The sequence below is a fragment of the Lytechinus variegatus genome, chromosome 4, assembly GCF_018143015.1.
Source record: "Lytechinus variegatus isolate NC3 chromosome 4, Lvar_3.0, whole genome shotgun sequence".
NCBI classification, from domain to species: domain Eukaryota; kingdom Metazoa; phylum Echinodermata; class Echinoidea; order Temnopleuroida; family Toxopneustidae; genus Lytechinus; species Lytechinus variegatus.
In genome coordinates this window covers 13335251-13355432 of record NC_054743.1, presented here as the reverse complement: position 1 = coordinate 13355432, position 20182 = coordinate 13335251, and the positions used below count along the sequence as shown (strand labels likewise).

The window sequence follows — 20182 nt, the reverse complement described above, 5'->3', positions numbered from 1 at the left end:
TCAAAATCGGATGTTAAGTAAGAAAGTATAAATATGACATTTTAAAGTTTCCCTTAATTTCACAAAACAGTTATATGCACATCTTGGTCAGTATGCAGATGAACACACTGATGACATCACTCACTACTTTGTATTTTATTATACGAAATATGAAAAATTGTATTTTTCTCCTCATTGTCATATGAGACAACATTTTTATTTCTCAATGAACATGTGGAATTACCATTACAAAAGGGTAAGTCAAGTTGGTCTTTATTGTCAAATCTGAATTGAAATATTGTATAATTCAAACAATAAAACACAAAGAAACAGTGAGAAAGGGACACCATCGACTCTCTCATTCGCATATCATTGAGTTATGCATATAACTAAGTTATGTATATTGTTTTGTGAAAAATAAGTAAAACTTAAAAATGTCCTAACTACTTATATTACATCTAATTTTGATGAAAATTTCAGTGTTATGCTTGTTTTATTTTTCTCTATCAATTCAAATAATAAAATTATGGGGTGGACTTGACTTTTGAAAATACAAATGTCACAAATTAAGATTCTTTACATGAATGCAGTTCTTTATATTTAGATATAGGTTAAGAAAATACCTACCCATATCCTATGTAGGTTGCCATACGCTGGCTTTAATATAAACTTTCAGTTGTGGTTGCCCTTATATTTTGGATAATTCTATTTTTACTAGACCTTATTACTGTATATATCATCTAGTCTATTATATTCAAATACAGCTCAATTTAATCACTCATTCCTAACATAGCAAATATGAAATAAGATCTGAAGGAAATAACTTTGCACTAATAATATTTGCTGCTTCTTTCATGATCTAGTAAACTATATATGCAACCTGGAAGATGGTTTGGGATTCACTTCAGTTTTAGGAATTCTTCAATCTCTTCAGCTTCAACAGCTGCGTCAAAAGCACTGAAGTCCTGTAAAACAATCAGAAAAAGAGAAAGGAGATAGAAAGTATAAACTAATTATTTTATTATAAACTGGGTTCCAAAAGAAAATGATCAAACTTTAAAAGGGCCCTGCACAGATTTCACGCAGTCAGATTGAGCAACAGTTTTACACAGACTAGCTCCAAAAGCACATGTCAATATTTAAAGGTCAAATCCACCTCAGAAAAATGTTGATTTGAATCAATAGAGAAAAATCAGACAAGCACAATGCTTAAAAAATTTCATCAAAATCGGATGAAAAATAAGAAAGTTATGACATTTCAAAGTTTTGCTTATTTTCAACAAAATAGTTATATGAACGAGCCAGTTAAATCCAAATGAGAGAGTCGATGATGTCACTCACTCACTATTTCTTTTTTTTTTTATTGTTTGAATTATACAATATTTCAATTTTTATGAATATGACAATTAGGACCTCCTGCCTGAAGCACAAAATGTTAACATAATGGAATTCCATGTGTTTAGGGAGGAATGAAACTTTATTTTACATGACAATGATGAGAAAATAAAAATATTTCATATAATAAAATACAAAAGAAATAGTGAGTGAGTGATGTCATCAACTCTCTCATTTGGATGTAACTGGCTCGTTCATACAACTATTTTCTTGAAAATAAGCGAAACTTTAAAATGCCATAACTTCAATATTTTACATCCGATTTTGATGAAATTTTCAGTGTTGTGCTTTTTGAATATTTCTCTTTTTATTCAAATCAAGTTTTTGTTGGGGCGGACTTGTCCTTTAATAATGAAGATTGGTTCAATCACAGAGGGTCTATAGTATAGCCCCTATCAATCGGTTTTAGAATCATAGTCACAAAATGGCAGAAAGACCAAACAAACTTCCCTGTTTTTCACAAATGCCTTTCACAGTGAGGAACTTGATCACAAATAAGCCATAAAACAGGAATTAACAGTTAATAAGTGGTATGTTTACTTGTAGCTTTATTAACAGATTTATTGAACCCACAAAGCTCTCTTTTAAAGGTCAAGTCCACCCCAGAAAAATGTTGACTTGAATAAATAGAGAAAAATCAAACTAGCAAAACCCTGAAAATTTCATCAAAATCGGATGTCAAATTATAAAGTTATGACATTTTAAAGTTTTGCTCATTTTTCACAAAACAGTGATATGCACAACTCAGATGAGACAGTCAATGATGCCCCTCACTCACTATTTCTTTTGTTTCTTATTCTTTGAATTATACAATATTTCATTTTTTATAGATTTGACAACAAGGACAAACTTGATTGAATCATATAGTATTGAACAATGCTCATTCCACATGTCCAGGGAGGAATTTATCGTTGTTTCACTTGACAATGAACAGAAAATTAGAATATTTTCTATTTCGTACAATAAAATACAAAAGAAATAGTGACTGGATGACGTCATCAGTCTCATTCGCATACCCACCAGGATGTGCATATAACTGTTTTGTGAAAATAAGCAAAACTTAAAACTGTCATAACTTTCTTATTTTACATCTGATTTTGATAAAATTTTCAGTGTTATGTTTATTGAATTTTTCTCTTTTTATTCAAATTAACTTTTTGTTGGGGTGGACTTGGCCTTTAAAGACGTTTCATGATGAGAATGAAATCCATGTCATTTTCACATCATTTTGCACAGGGTTACTTTCGCCCCTTATTTTCCAATAGGTTTATGTGCTGATTTTTTGCTATCGAGCTTTGAAGTTCACCAATTTGAAAGGTCTCGAGGACTACGCAATAAAAATAATTTTGCAACTTTAGACCTGACGAGATCACAATGCTGACTATATACTTCTATTACTCTGTCATATCAAGGAGTTTTAACCCTAATTCTCCTGGGGGGGGGGCATAATGGCCCCCCCCCTCGACAATGTTCGCAATATATCTGCTGTGCAAAATTTTTTGACCTCGCCGCTTACTGACTTTTTACTTTCATGTCTCGTGCAAATTTTGAGACCAAATTTGTGATGCGCGGGTATGCGGTTAAAACATTACGCAATATTATGTAAGTGCATGTCAGACCCAAAATTGCTCATAAACGTGATTTCATGTACAAATCCAATGTAAATTGTGTATTTAGCCAAAATTCATATATGTATCATTATTTCTACTTTTACTGATTAAATTTAATTAATTTTGCCTTGTTTATGATAAGAATTAAGTTTGGAACGATTTCCACTGAAAAAACAATAAAAAAAGGAAAAAACAAAGAAATACATAAGAAATTCATAAAACAATAAAATACATAAGAAATTGATTTCCAAACCGAAGTTTTTTTAATTGCGATTGTTGAGAATGCTACAAAGAATATTTTTACCAAAAATTAGCATTCTAGGAGCTATATTTAGTGAATAAGAGCAAAAAGTATGATTTATGCATAAATTACCATAATTAATTCATATGAAATAAAATCTCATTATTTTGGAAAATTGTACCATACAGCCTTGTACATGTAGATTACATCGCACACTACCAGCGTGCAAATTTTTGCGTCGCTTGCACAATCGGTGGTCGAGATCTTAAGGGGGGGGCATAATGCCCCCCGGAATGACAAGAATCAAAATACCCCGGGAGATTTAGGGTGAAGACATGAAGAATCATCAAACACTATCCATTTATAGCCAGTTTGATGCCACAATGATAAAATATGTTGTTTAATTGCACATTTCTTGCAGATTGACAGTTGACACTGTAGTGAATTATATTGGTGACATAAATTGAGGATATAGAATTGAAATTGATGAAGAAATGACATAAGAGCATTTTTTGTGATCTATGAATAAATTTCCTATGAATCAAGTATTAATTATTATCTAGTCAAAGTTTCTTAACTCTGTGTGGAACCTTGGTGAACCTAATGTAGCTCTCAGATGGAACAAAAATAACCAAAATCAATCAACAAATAAGTAAGCAATTTTTGTGAGTTTTGAAAATATATAAATAAATAGTAGATTCAATGAGTTTCAAAATTCTATGTTTAAATTTTGTATCACCACCTCGAGCTATCATATAAAGCAAACAAAACTGAAATTGATCAACAAATGAAGAATAAACATTTTTTGTGATTTATGAATAAATTTTGCATAAATTAGAATAAATAATTTTCCAGACAAAATTTCAAAACTTTGTGTACAAGTTTGGTGAACCTCATGCAGCTCTTCCAGATGGAAGAAAAAAAATCAAAATCTGTCAACAAATATCGAAGAAGAGGAATTTTCTGTGATTTATGAATACATTTCATGTAAATTAGCATGAACCAGAAAATTTTCAAAATTCTGTGTAGAAGTTTGGTGGGCTCATGAAGTTCTACCGGATGGAAGAAAAAATATCAAAATCTGTCAACAAATAAAAAAGAAGGGGCATATTCTGTGATTTCTGAATAAATTTTGCATAAATTAGCATAAGTAATTTTCTACTGAAAATTTCAAAAATCTGTGTAGAAGTTTGCTGAACCTCATAAAGTTCTACAAGATGGAAGAAGAAAAAAAGTAAAAATCGGTCAACAACTAAAGAAGAAAAAGCATTTTATGTGAAATTTTAAAAATATATTAGCATAAAAATTGTTCTAGTTAAAATGTCAAAATTCTGTGTACAAGATTGGTGAACCTCATGAAGCTCTACCAGATGGAAGAAAAAAAAATCAAAATCAAAATTGGTCAACAAATAAAGAAGAAGCATTTTATGTGAATTTTTAAAAATATTCATAAATTAATTTCGCATAAATTAGCATAAAAATTGTTCTGGTCAAAATTTCAGAATTCTGTGTAGAAAATTGGTGAACCTCATGAAGCTCTACCAGGTGGAAGCAAAAAATTCAAAATCCGTTAACACATAAAGAAGTAGCATTTTTTGTGAATTCTGAAAAATGCGCATAAATTAGCATATTTAATGAATTTCAAAATTCTGTGTAGAAGTTTTGAATGCCCCACCTAATGCTATCATATAAAGCAAACAGAATTGAAATGGCTAAGAAGTAGCATTTTGATATTGACAGACGACGGACGCCATGCCACGGCATAAGCCCATCTTGCCCTTCGGGCCGGATGAGCTAAAAAACTTCCCATTTTATCAAACTCGAGGTCATATTTGTCATACTTCGCAACACTGAAGTGTTTAAAATTTTGGTCCAGAGATTATTTTCAGCTAATAGCTTCGTAAAATATGACGCATCAAGATTTGCTGTTAGAGTGCCGATGATTGGGAAAATCAGTCGATACCTGTAGCTGATTACTCATCTGTTCACTAATTGTAATGTCAACACGTATGGTGTAAAATATGTGCAGATCTACAAGTATACATGTAGGGATGCGTACAAACTTAACTGAGGTATGTCCTGAAAAAATTGATGTCAATAAATTGATACTGACCCCTAAATAAGTATCTCCATTGCAGAGCTGTGGTGGAAGGGCCTTGGGATCGCCAGCTAATTCCCTCATCTTGTTTTTTGCTTCAGCATCTGTAGAAATGTCTACCTTATCAAAGTCAATCTTCTTAGATGATAAGATCATATCTATCTTCTGTTGATGCTTTTTTATCTTCAAATGCAACAAAAATAAAAAGATAGATGAATCACTATACAGTGAGTATCAAAAAAAAGTTTACACTTAGAAAAAATCATGTAAAATCATACATTTCTAATATCCTGAAGATTTTTCCCCATTTTACCATTGGTATGTATCCATTTAAACAAGTGACCTTATAACTGTCGAAAAATATTTCCGCTTGAGTGAGCACCACTTACTTTTGAAAAGTTAGTGAAAAATGATTTGCGCAGAACTTTGAAATAGTTATGCAAATGAAAGTAGACCTTAATCATGAAGAACACATGGAATTACTTAGTAAACTGATTAGAAGATATCTTTAACCCTTTTTAAACTTGTTTCCTTGCCTAAAACACTTCAAAGAGTGCATTGCGCCCCACCCCACTCCCCGACACACCGAGGCCATCGTGACGATGTTTGCTTTACACTGAGCCGTGATTTACATGAAATGGCTTGGGCTTGATTTTCATTTTGTTAATCATTGTCAAGCTTGGAAAAAGTGTTGAGAAACAAGTATTACACGAAAAATGAAATGTAAACCCACTTTGAATGATAAAAACTTAGTGAAAAAATGCTGGAGATGTCTGATATAAACTTTTGTTCAGATTCGGTTATGTCCTCAGATCCAGCTGGCACAATAAGGGTAAAGGTTGTGCTTACTAAAAGTGCTGAAATTTCAATTTGGGTAGTAAACATTTCATAAAATGCTTGAATGTATCCGTTTTATTTCAATTGACTAAAAGTCCAAAAGTGCAAGGGAAATGTGTGAGAAATGTTTCGCAGGGTAAGTTTGATTTCACCCTTTCCCCTTGACCCTTGACACAGCGTGGAAACGAGCATTTCTGCGCAAACAGATTTCTGTGAGCTTTACAAAAATGGACAGTGCTCACTCAAGTGCCACATTCTGTCAAAAATTTTACTTTCATTGGATAGATGAGACCCAAACCCATGATTATATGTGAAAAAATTACCCACATGTATATTTTTTAATTCCCAGGGCTTTTTCAGAGTGTAAACTTTTTTTTTGATACGCACTGTACAGGTAGTTGAAGACATTCCAAAGTTGTAAAGTAAATACCGGTAGATATGAAAGATATATAGAAAGATAGGTAGGTAGATAGATAGAAAGATAGTTAGAAAATAAATAAATAGATGGATGGGTAGATAGATAAAATATAGGTGGATATATTGATAGTTCAGATAGATAATCATAAATAATCATTCAAAGAGATAAATAGATATTAGATCGAAAGATAAATAGACAGACATATTTAAAGAACAAGTCCACCCAAACAAAAAGTTGATTTGATTAAAGAGAAAAATAAAAAAGGGATAACACTGAAAATTTCATCAAAATCGAATGCAAAATAAAAGTTATAACATTTAAAAGTTTCGCTAAATTTCATAAAACAGTTATATGCACATCCTGGTCGGTATGCAAATGAGGAGACTGATGACGTCATCCACTCACTATTTCTTTTGTATTTCATTATGTGAAATATGAAATATTCTAATTTTCTCCTCATTGTCAAGTGATACAACGATTAATTCCTCCCTGAACATGTGGAATTAGCATTGTTTAATACTATATGGTTCATTCAAGTTGGTCCTTATTGTCAAATCTATAAAAAATGAAATATTGTATAATTCAAACAATAAAAAACAAAAGAAATAGTGAGTGATGGACATCATCAACTGACTCACCTACATGTAGTTGTGCATATCACTGTTTTGTGAAAAATAAGTGAAACTTTAAAATGTCATAACTTTCTTATTTTACATCCGAATTTGATGAAATTTTCAGCACTATGCTAGTTTGATTTTTCTCTATTTATTCAAGTCAGCATTTTAAAAACTACAAAGTATGAAAGAGATGAGTTTTTAATGACTTTTTGAAGATTGCTAATGATGGAGACTGTCTAATTATTAGTGGCACGTTGTTCCAGGATTTTGAAGCCCACACCGTAAAAGTTCTGTCACCAGCCAGTGTTGTAGTGCCTTGATGCTCGGCCTTGGCCTTAAGGCGCCTTAAGGCCTATTTTTTCAAAGCCTTGGCCTTGAACATTCAAGCCTTGGCCTTGAGAGGGCCTTGGCCTTGGCCTTGAGGATTTTGAGCCTTGAAATTTCAAGGCATTTTCAAGGCTTTTTCAAGGCATTTTGTATTTTGTACTTTCATTTGTTTTATAAAAGTAATTATAAATGTTTCAATTGTTCTGTACATCTAATGACACTAAATACTACCAGTCAGCAGAAGCAGTAAGTGTACTTAGCAGTGCCATCAATTGCAATTATCATCACATAATTATGTAACAAAGAGAAGTGATGAAAATTAATATTATTTATTGGTAATATCAGTGGCGTAACTACAGGGGGGCACGTGCCCCCATGCCCCCCCCCCATCGGCTGACTAAAAAAAGGAGGAAAAGAGGGAGAAAGGAAGAGAAACGTAGTGGGAAAGAAGACATTAATGTTCATTATAATGTTATAATTATGTTATGTTACATTACATAAGAAACATTTTTTTCATATAAATGAAACATAATTGGCTCAGGGCATATATGTCTTCATTGTTCCTGGTGCTCCCATTGTCTGTTTACCGAGATATATAATCCTGTTATACTAAAACCTCCCGTTTTCAAGTCAATATACACCAAACTACCAAATATATTTCCTCGCACTTCGAGTTATTCTTTTACATGTACAATAGTATGCTTCTTTTTCATGAATACTTTAAGTGATTGTCCCATTTTAAGGTCTTAATATAAAACATTTCCTGTCCGTGCTTACGTTCGCAGTAGTGGATTGGTGAAAGATGTAGACCTGCTCTCCATCAATTCCTAGAATGAGTCCTTAAAATGTCCCTTTTTCTGTTTTCTGATCTGAATATCAAAAATTTTCGCATCATTTGGTTAGTGAACTACGTAAGGTCTTCTTGAATTCCTACAAACAAGCCTTAAAATGCCCCTCTTCAGGTCTGAATTTCCTAAATTTTCAGCTCGCGCTTCGCGCTCGCAAGATTTGATTAGTGAGATGGGTATGTTAATCATAATTACAAGTGCTTTATGTGCATGTTTAGATGTAATTCTAACAAAATCAGCAAGCGCTTATTGGCACTCCCATTAAATGACTATGGTGAGATGTGTATAATCTTAATAGATAAAAGATTCCTAAAATATAGTCCTTAAAATCTTCCTGTTTGGGGTTAATATTTACAAAAATTTCAGTTCGCGCTTCGCGCTCGCATTATTTAGCGAGACAGGTACGTATCATGATTACAAAAGATTGATTGTAATGTCCCTTTTTAGGTTTGAATATCAAAAATTTTAAGCTCGCGCTTCGCGCTCGCATTATTTGACTAGTGAGATACATGTCCGTTTATTGGCACTGTCCTTATAAAAATATCTCTATTAGGTCAGTATACCTGGCAACTGGGCGCGCTTCGCGAGCTCACTAGGCAGTTCCAAGTTTTTGCTGGTGCCCCCAATGCCGTGACCCACGGTACGCCACTGATTATAGTGATTTTATGACAGGAATAATTCTGACAGATCTGACTGCAATTTTGACAACAATTTTCATACTTTAAAAATAGCTTACTCTAAAGAATGATAACAAGGTTGATTTCTATTCCATTAGGTTTTCCTTGTATTATTTTCTTTGACCAACAAGAATGTTTTAAGTCTTAATGATATTCTGAAAAGATTCGGTAAACTTGAACACAAACTTCAATTTCGTCTTTTCCAAATGGGCTATGGCATCAATGGCATGATGAGCCAAAAATTTTGAGGGGCCAAGCATGGCATACAGAGCAAAATTTTAGGTTTCAAAATCAACAAATTTTGGATTGTGCTTGCATAAATTATTGTTAAGTAAGGTTCGCATTCAATTTACACAAAAAATGCTTAGAATGTCCAGTTTTTAGGTCGGAATATTACAAATTTTTGAGCTCGCGCTTTGCGCTCGCATTATTTGATTGGTGAGTTATGTATCCTATTTATGAGTCACTAAATGCAGTCCAGAACAGCTTCCTTTTCTGGTCAGTAAAAATTTCAGCTTGTGTTTTGTGCTTGCGTTAATTTGTTTAGCAAGATGCACACCTTTTTCATGATTACAAAAACAGCTCGAAATATTTAAATTTCATTTCTTATTACATCTTATTACAACATCTCGCAAGGATGCCCTTTTAACAGTGATTAGCACCATAATTGACCCAAAATCGAGTTTTACAACTTCAAAATTGATTTTTTTTTTTCAAAACCACTTGCTCGCTATGCTTTCTATAGCGGGAAATTAAAGCCTAAATCAAAATATCTGTCTTATCAAATTAGAAATCACTTAAAAAAGCTTTGCTGAACTGCACCAAAATTCTCATTTTGACTTATATTGTAAGTGCATTTTTGGCTTTGACCTCCCCCCCAAAAAAATACATTCTGCCTCCCCTGTACCAGGTAGAGGAGAAAGACATACTTGTATGTTGAGAATGGGCATGCCAGGATCAGATCACCTTGGTAATAATAATTATTGCAATGTGAATCGCCTAGAACAATAATTAAATGTTTTTATGTCTAAATCTACATGATCTATCATGAAATTATTTTCGTTTTAAATGTACAAGGGTCAAAAATTTTGCTCGCTCACACCTTTTATACATTTGGTCCTGTGTGTCATGTATGCCGCCTATAAGCATTGTTGTCTAATTTTTTTTTCCATATATTGTACAATTGAAATGCCTTGGCCTTGAGGTTTTCAGGCCTTGGCCTTGGCCTTGGGTTTCCATGCCTTGGCCTCAGCCTTGGTTATTGAAGCCTTGGCCTTGGGTATTAAAGCCTTGGCCTTGGCCTTGGCCTTGGAGGTTTGAGCCTTGACTACAACATTGTCACCAGCTAATGTACGAGTTAATGAATATGTGAGGCGAAGGTGATCACTCGCAGATGTAAGAGCTCTAGTTGGTGTATACAGATTCGAGCAGTTACTTAAATACTGTGGAGCCTGTTCATTCAGTGTTTTGTAGACAATCAAGAGTAATTTGAAGGTAATTCTCTGTTTAAGGAAGACAGTGAAGAGAATTAAAGAGTGGTTGGGAAGGATGATCTCGGGATACCTGTAAAATTAATTGTGCTGCCCAATTTTGTAGTCGTTGAACACAGACTTATTGATTAAAGGGAATAGTAGAAAGGAGCCCATTGCAATAATCGATACGAGACAGAACCGATGAACGAACAGCATTGTGACAGGCAGACTGGTCAATAAACCTTCTAATTCTAGAAATGTTCCTTAAATATAAAGTGACTGTGCTACAGATATGAGAGATATGGAACGACATTGACATACGGGAATCAAATATGACACCAAGGTTTCATATTTTTTCTGATGGTCTCATGAGTGTACCATCAACATCAAGTTCAACATTTGGAAGATTGCGCAAGTTATAAGTAGAGGCCACAACAAAAAAAATCAGTTTTATTATCATTAAGTTTTAGTTTATTCACTATCATCCACTGTCTTCTATCTGATATACAATTCTGGAGTTTAACCAGTGTATTATTGAGAGCTCCAGGAGTCTTCGGATCAAAAGAAACATGTAATTGTATGTCATCAGCGTAAAAATGATAATTGATACAGTGATTTCGGATGATATCACCAACTGGAAGAGTATATATTGAGTAGCCTATGGGTCCGACTATTGACCCCTGAGGGAGTCCAAATTCAAGAGTGATGGGATTTAACAATGTGCCATCAATATCAACTTGCGAAGTCCATACAGACAGGTATGATTGGAACCAGGATAAGACTGTAGACCTAATGCCTATTCTATTGAATAACCAGGATATGAAAATGTTATGATCTACTGTGTCAAACTCGGCAGATAAATCTACAATGTATCTGTCACGTAAAACTAATAGAAAGTTGCGAGCGAGCGACTAAGGAGGGATGATGCTGTAGACCAGTTCGTAGTTACTTCAGGGAAGATTTTGGTCAAATGACCTTTCATTTCTTTCAATATGATAGGCAGATTTCAAAGCAACATGTTACGTAAGCTTGCCTTACATAGCAGTATGGAGAAATTGAATAGACCAGGTGACTAGAATGGCACACCAATGAACACTTTATGAAGGTATTTGTTGCATTCCTTCTTTGAATGTATATCTTAGCATGTTGCACAATGTACTTGGCAAATCGTGAAATACCAGTCGTTCGTGGACGCATTGTTGTATTTTGTGGATGTAAATGAAAACCACTATTCAAAAGAATATACATGTATGAATAATCAAGACATCAAGTTGGTGCTTATCTCATTAGATTTTAAACCACCATGACACTTCAGTACAAATGACCTTCATCTGATCATGTGTAGATTATTTTGATCATGCGCAGTAAGGAACTACGAACTGGCTTATTGCTAGCTAGTTAGCTCGCGCCCGCTAAATTTACGAGTACGAGATCTTGCGGCGTGTTGACATGGTTAATGGTTGACGCTCTACATAAGTTTTATTTGAATATCGGCTTGGATATGAAAATTTGAGGTAGTTTAAAAAGGAGATCTCCTGTCGAAAGTGGGAGAGTTGGAGTTTCTGGGCATAGTCCTATGTACCTGTACTGTAGATTCCCCACAGGCAGGATGGTTGCAGTGGGTGCCAATTTATACTCTTATTCCAAAGACGCAAGTAAATGAATATTCATATTGGCTTCCACAACTGCGGTGGGAAAAATAATTTAGCGGCCTGATCGTCATCCAAGTCACTGGGGACAAACTTGAGACACACCTCAAATATCAGCAATCTTTCAATAGAATCCACGGTTGGAAGATTTTCATAATAGATTTTCATCTATTCGTGATGCGAAACGGTGCGAAGCTTCTCACTGAGCGGGGACTTCCTTCCACCACACGTTTTCCCATTGACACAATAACAACTGACTTTTTTCTTTTTCTTTCCTCTCCCGTGTTGGTATATTCTTCCAAGTTGATGAAACAATGATCAAAACACTAAATAAGACCAAATTAATCACACTAGAAACACTGTCTAAATACTCCTCGTGATCTCGTTATCCAAATCCCCTCCTATGGGAAATTGGACGAACTCAACACAGGAAGGGGACTCGGAACACAAGGAGTATTTAGACAGTTAAATAGTGTTTTTAATGTGATTTCATTGATTTTAATGATTCTTATTTTCGAAAATATTCATTAATCATGTCTATAAACTGTCTAAAAGTGGCAGAGTGGTTTTGAAGAGGGAAATGAGGGGTAGATGAATATCAACGGGTCAATTGCTGTTTTGTATTTTTAGGAGAGGGGACTTGGATGACGACTAATAGTACTCCTCGTTATCCAAGTCCCATCCTATAGGAAATTCCAGGACGAACTCAACACGGGAAGGGGACTCTCGGATCACGAGGAGTATTTGAATAGTGTTTTTAATGATTTTTTCATTGATTTTAATGATTCTTATTATCGAAAATATTCATTAATCATCTCTAGGAAACTGTCTAAAAGTGGCAGTTGTTTTGAAGAGGAGGGAAATGAGGGGTAGATGAATATCAACAGGTTAATTGCCGTTTTGTATTTTTAGGAGAGGGGACTTGGATCACGAGGAGTAGTATATACTGTTTTAATTCAATTCTATTGATCTTAATAATTCATCATCGAAAATAGGAAACAAGTGACACAGTGGTTTAATTCGGATGAAGGGGAACTGAATCACGAGGAGTAATTATACAGACATTCTTTTTACCTAATGAAATAATTAAAGCAATGGAGACAGTTAAGAGGGAGATATGCAATTTGATTTATTTAGTAAAAATGTGATAGACGAAATAAAGCATAATCATGACAAGCATATATAATGAGATTCATTTATAGCATAATTAAAAACTACGACGAAATAAAGCTATATACTGTACTGAAAAGAAGTAGATGCAATTCGAATTTATTTAGTAAATTAGGGATAAACGAAATAAAGCAATGTCTGAAGAGGGATATACTCGGGGCCGATTTAGTTAGTAAAAATGTAAACGAAATAAAGCAAATTTCAGTGTGGGAAACATAAAAAGATGAATATAATCTTGATTTATGTATATGAAAAGTACTAGTTTACGAAATAAAGCAATGGAGATTGAAAAGAAATAGATGCAATTCTGATTTATTTAGTAAATCATGAATAGACGAAATAAACCAATGGAGACTGAAGAGGGATAGGGCCTATTGATTTATTTAGTAAAAACACAGACGAAATAAAGCAAATTTTCTTGTAAGAGACATAAAAAAGGTGATATAATCCTGATTTATTTATATGAAAAGTGCTAGTTTACGAAATAAAGCAATAGAGATTGAAAAGAAGATTCAATTCTGATTTATTTAGTAAATTAGGAATCAACGAAATAAAGCAATTGAGACTGAAGAGGGGCAGATTTATTTAGTGCATGTAAAGATGTTAACGAAATAAAGCAAATTTCATAGTGTGGGAAACATAAAAAGATGAATATAATCATGAGTTATTTATATGAATAGTACTAATTTACGAACTAAAGCAATAGAGATTGAAAAGAAGTAGATGCAATTCTGATTTATTACACCAATAAAGTGAAGATAGACCAAAGATTGTACTAGCATGACTAGTAGAGCTAGAGCGCCGCATACGCAAATACGCGGCGCTCTACAATCTTTGGTGGAGACTGAAAAGAAACACACACAACTACAAGGTACATGTAGGTTAGAAACAGGTACCGGTAGGACATGTTTTACGTTGTGAAAAATTGTCCGTGGATCCGAGTCACCGGGGACTTAGATTAGTCTGCAGGCACAGACCCTGATTGGAACTTTGATAAACAAGTGTGGCATTATCGTGATCCAAGTCCCTGGTGACTCGGATCCACGGACAATTTTTCACAACGTAAAACATGTCCTACCTATTTCTACCAACCTCCATCGTAGGTGTGTGTGACTTGTCTCTTTTCAGTCTCCACCAAAGATTGTAGAGCGCCGCGTACGCGAGCTCTACAATCTTTGGTCTATCTTCACTTATTGGCGTTATAAATCAGATCGAATTGCATCTATATACTTCTTTTCAATCTCTATTGCTTTAGTTAGTAAATTAGTACTTTTCATATAAATCAATCATGATTATATTCATCTTTTTATGTTTCCCACACTATGAAATTTGCTTTATTTCGTTTACATTTTTACTAAATAAATCGTCCCCAAGTATACCCCTCGAACACGGTCTCAATTGCTTTATTTCGTTGATTCCTAATTTACTAAATAAATCAGGATTGAATCATCTTTTCAATCTCCATTGCTTTATTTCGTAAATTAGTACTTTTCATATACATAAATCAAGATTATATTCATCTTCTTATGTACGTTTCCCACACTATGAAATTTGCTTTATTTCGTTTACATTTTTACTAAATAAATCGGCCCCGAGTATATCCCTCGAACAGTCTCAATTGCTTTATTTCGTTGATTCCTAATTTACTAAATAAATCAGGATTGAATCATCTTTTCAATCTCCATTGCTTCATTTCGTAAATTAGTACTTTTCATATACATAAATCAAAATCATTCATCTTCTTATGTTTCCCACACTATGAAATTTGCTTATTTCGTTTACATTTTTACTAAATAAATCGGCCCCGAGTATATCCCTCTTCTGCAGACATTGCTTTATTTCGTTTATCCCTAATTTACTAAATAAATCAAAATTGCATCTACTTCTTTTCAGTATATATAGGCTTTATTTCGTCGTACTTTTTAATTATGCTATGAATAAATCTCATTATATGTTTGTCATGATTATGCTTTATTTCGTCTATCACGTTTTTACTAAATAAATCAAAATGCATATCTCTCTCTTAACTGTCTCCATTGCTTTATTTCGTAAGGTACGTAAAAAGAATGTCGGTCTATAATTACTCCTCGTGATTCAAGTCCCCCTTCATCCGAATTAAACCACTGTGTTACTTGTTTCCTATTTTCGATGATGAATTATTAAGATCAATAGAATTGAATTAAAACAGTATACTCCTCGTCATCCAAGTCCCCTCTCCTAAAAATACAAAACGGCAATTAACCCGTTGATATTCATCTACCCCTCATTTCCCTCCTCTTCAAAACCACTCTGCCACTTTTAGACAGTTTCCTAGAGATGATTAATAAATATTTTCGATAATAAGAATCATTAAAATCAATGAAAATCACATTAAAGACACTATTTAACTGTCTAAAGAACTTTGAATTAAAACAGTATATACTACTCCTCGTGATCCAAGTCCCCTCTCCTAAAAATACAAAACGGCAATTAACCCGTTGATATTCATCTACCCCTCATTTCCCTCCTCTTCAAAACCACTCTGCCACTTTTAGACAGTTTAATAGACATGATTAATGAATATTTTCGATAAGAATCATTAAAATCAATGAAAATCACATTAAAAACACTATTTAACTGTCTAAATACTCCTCGTGATCGGAGTCCCCTTCCCGTGTTGAGTTCGTCTAATTTCCCATAGGAGGGGACCAAACGCGTAGCCAGGATTTCATTTTGGAGGGGGCCGTGTTGGCACACGAAGCGTGCAAACACTAAACAGCGCGCGCAGAGCGCGCTCCCTAGGGGGTGGGTGCAAGGAGGGGGAGTTTCCCCCTCCCGCGCGAAGCTTTTAGTATTTCATAAATTAAAATGAAAAGAAGCCGTTTCTCTTGTCTATAGTACCTCCGATTCGGTTGACTATATTGCGATTTTGAACCTTGTTTTCAAAAGTGATTGTGAACGCACAAAAGAGGTATATAATGGAATAAATTAAAATGATAACTCCGCGCAAAGCGCGGAAGCTAAAGTGTTATATCAATTTTTCTTGCCATAAAAAGGGTCCCGAGAAAAGGGTATTCTCAAAGATATATTGAAATTTTCTTTGGAAAGATCAGATTTGAGTACAAACAATTTAGCATCAGTGCATATTTTTAACTCGCAAAACAGAGAAGATTGGTAGAGGAAGATATTCCTCCCCGCGCAGAGCAATGAAATTCTGAAATTTCAAAGGGCGGACGTTTCATCAAATGTAGATATCTCTAATACCCAATCGGCTCTAATTCAATTGATTTTCTTAGATTATTGAACTTCATTACAAGGAAAATAGTGCGCAAAAAGTTGAAACTTCTGTGATTTATTGAAATTATCTATCTATATAAAAAAAGGATGCCTAGTTTTTTTTACTTATCCTGAAGCGCTTCATTTTGAATATAACGAAACTTAAGTGTCATTCAAAATTTCAAACTGAGGGCGCCAAACAGGACAGGAGATGAATGTATACAGGGAAATGACATGAAGTTAAATACAATTTGATAAAAAATATTGTACTTTTTAAATTTAATACGACACGAATTGCATACCTTCCTCTTTTTAAATTCGGAACCTGTTTACCTCCAAATTATGGTTGTTTAGTAATGAGCTGAAAAGCAGGAGAAGTTGACTTTATGGAGGTGACGGCAGAAACTAATATAAAGATTTTACCCGCTCGGAGCCGAGCCGACCAGACCAGAAGTTGCGTGATCAATTGAAAAAAAAGATAACTTCATATATTTACTTCGGCCTAACCTTACTCAAATTCATGCCCTAGTGTATACAATTTTAACTTTAACTGGCAAGAAGCACATAGCTGTGGAAAAACAGGGTTAGAGAAAAGGTGGGGAAACAATGGAGAACTTCAATATTGCCATTTAACTGCGCACAGCGCGGAAGCAAAATTCACATGTGAATTTAGATCAAGAACAGTGAAGGAGATTCTCTTTTGAGAAAAATAAAGAATAAAAAAAAAACACAAAGCTACCTTTCTTCCCTTTCCTTCCTTCCCTTTTCCTTTTCTCCTCTCTTTTTTCCCTTCTTGTTTTTCTTTTTGGGGACGTTTTGGGGGGGCGACCGCCCCCCCTGGCTACGTGCCTGGAGGGGACTTGGATAACGACTAATACTACTTCTCGTTATCCAAGTCCCCTCCTATGGGAGATTGGACGAACTTGACACGGGAAGGGGACTCGGATCACGAGGAGTATTTAGACAGTTAAATAGTGTTTTTAGTGTGATTAATTTTGTCTTATTAATTGTTTTGATCATTGTTTCATCAACTAGGAAGAATATACCGCCACAGGAGAGAAAAGAAAAAGACTATTTTTGTCGTTTGAAAAAGTGTCCGAGTCAGTTGTTTTTGTGTCAATGGGAAAACGTGTGGTGGAAGGAAGTCCCCGCTCAGTGAGAAGCTTCGCACAGTTTCGCATCGCGAACAATGAATTTCTTTTGAAAATCTTCCAACCGTGGATTCTATTGAAAGATTGCTGATATTTGAGGTGTGTCTCAAGTTTGTCCCCAGTGACTTGGATGACGATAAAGGCCACAAGTGTGCCTCCACGCGAAGACTAGTAGCACATATAAAACTTGCTGTTAGAGAGCCTTCAGTACACAAGGCATGAGTAGGCTGCACATTCAGACCCTTATTTCGAGTGAAGGGTTTGCCCAGCAGACTAGACTTTATAGATCACGATAATGCCAATTTCGCTACCCGGAAGCGGACTGGAATTCATGCAGCGCATCCGGGCCGGCTCAGCTCGGCTGGCCGGAGCGGTGACAGTGCTAGCGCCCACGCCTGCCGGTATGGCGAGCTGGCAAGCCGATCCCCGCAAGAATTCAGGCGCTGAAATGAGTGGCTGCTGAGGCTGCGCCGACCGCGTCCAATCCAATAAATATAAACATAATCCTCACCATGTTCTCCATGAAATCATCTAAATATGGTAAGTCTTATTCAAACAAATCTTACCTCCAAGTTAGAAGATACTGAGGTGTAGTAGTATGTGATTTTCGACATTTTAATTAATTATTTCAAGTCACCAAGCAAGGAAATTGCGGAGGATGAGTTATGTTGTTGTTTTTGATCTGCCGTACCGTATTGTGCGAGTGTGCGTGTTGCGTTGCGTTGCATTTGCATTCGATTCGATTCGGGTTACGTTACGTTAGTTGGTTGGAATTGGTTGATTGTTGTTGTTGTTGAATATGATGGCGCTCTTCAATCGTATCTCTGTGCTCTCCAGATTATACGCGCTTTACGCTTTCGTAAGTAGGACGTCGTCGGCGCGGCAAAGGCGATCCATACGACGGTAAACCATTGGTGACGATTATATGAAGTATTAATATAGATTAATCACCCATCCACCTATTATATAGGTCCTACCAAATTAAACATCTTCGAGGAATAAACATATTAATAGAGAAATTAAATATCGCGCGTGCTGAATGATTGTTCGTGAAAAAGGGCACAACAGCTAAACCAATCGGCTACTAGCATGACTAGTTAATTATTTAGATAATTTCTTAAAATCTTAGTTAAATAACAATTCAATTGCGACATCACATACAATTTCACGTCCTTCTTATTCTTTGTTTTGTCTTTTCTTATCAATGGGAAATATCAATCCTTCTTTTATGTCTAGTGTTTGAAGAAAATGACACACACCTAACTTACATTGATGAGTGGATACCATGCGCGACCAAAAAACACGTAAAAAGGATGTCCTTTTCACGATAGGGCACGTTACGTACGTAACGTGAAAAGGGTGTCAAAAACACAAAAATAATGAAAAAAGGGTATCTATTTCGCTAGGAAAAATACGTGTTTAGGGAATTTGCGGGGATGATAAAACAAAATTAAAATGTTTTATAAAGGATGTCCTTTTTGCCCCAACACTACGTGTTTAGAGTCCTAATTGTGCGAGGTGTATAGAAGGTGGGGTCGTACTAAACCAAATAAGGTAAAGCCGACAACCAAAGGACCCGTAACAATAAAACATTCCTGTACTTGTTTAGGGGTTCATTTCAGCGAATATTTGCCAAGAGTATCGTTTTGTTTCCAATACTTGTTAAGGGTAGTGTTTCAAACGCCATTACTTGTTAAGGGGTGCATTTTCAGAATATGGAAATTACGTGTTAAGGGTGCTTTTCGAGACCCCATGGTCGCGCATGGTATCCACTCGTGAATGGAAGTGGCCCCCCGGGCCTAACTGTCAAAACGGTTAGAAGCATATATAAAACATATAGTTCCCGCGTACAATCGGGATTATGTATCTCATGTGGTCTTGAGCGCGAAGCTCGAGCTCAAATTCTTTGATATTTTATGTACTTAGACCGGAAGATTCTGAGGAAATTTTATAATTATGAACAATATAAGTATCCGACTAAACAATGCGAGCGCGAAGCGCGAGCCGAAATTTTATTATAGTAATGTGAAAAGGGATTCAATTAGGACTGTTCTTTGGTGATTAATGAAGAGGATAAAGTATCACCAATTAAATAATGAGAGTGCGAAGCGCGAGCTCAAAAATTTTTGATATTCCGACCGTGAGAACTGGACAGTCTAAGCGCGTTTTTATTTGAATAAAAAACAACCTGTGTGTTCACTGTTCACAAACAATTAAACAATGTGAGCGCGAAGCACGAGGTTGTTTTTTTTTTATATACTGACATAATAAAGAAGCATTTTGACAAATTTTGCTAAGAATTTCCAAAGAGGATAGGTTACTCATAAATCAAAAAATGCGAGCGCGTAGCGTGAGCTGAAAATTTGATATATATAAACAATTTGTGTAAATCAAACAAAATAATGAAAGCTTGATGTGCGAGCTAAAATGTTGTGTGC

At 35.0% G+C, this 20182-nt stretch overlaps 1 protein-coding gene across 1 annotated transcript; it reads right to left on the bottom strand.

Annotated features, from left to right (window-relative positions):
- Window positions 1–533: 533 nt before the first annotated feature.
- On the bottom strand, window positions 534–18449 carry LOC121413433 (SH3 domain-binding glutamic acid-rich-like protein 3). Its single transcript, XM_041606247.1, has 3 exons — window positions 18311–18449; window positions 5339–5506; window positions 534–944 (listed from the first exon to the last, which is right to left on the bottom strand). The coding sequence occupies exons 1-3, from the start codon at window positions 18356–18358 to the stop codon at window positions 879–881; spliced, it is 282 nt and encodes a 93-aa protein (XP_041462181.1). The 5' UTR covers window positions 18359–18449; the 3' UTR covers window positions 534–878.
- Between the last annotated feature and the right edge of the window lie 1733 nt (window positions 18450–20182).

Bases quoted from the DNA above. Each gene is read 5' to 3' on its own strand.
- LOC121413433 (XM_041606247.1), bottom strand. From the start codon at position 18,358: ATGTCGAAAATCACATACTACTACACCTCAGTATCTTCTAACTTGGAG. The intron at 5,507-18,310 runs GTAAGATTTGTT...TTGCATTTGAAG, and splicing joins CAGTATCTTCTAACTTGGAG to ATAAAAAAGCATCAACAGAA. The intron at 945-5,338 runs GTCAGTATCAAT...ATTGTTTTACAG, and splicing joins ATGGAGATACTTATTTAGGG to GACTTCAGTGCTTTTGACGC.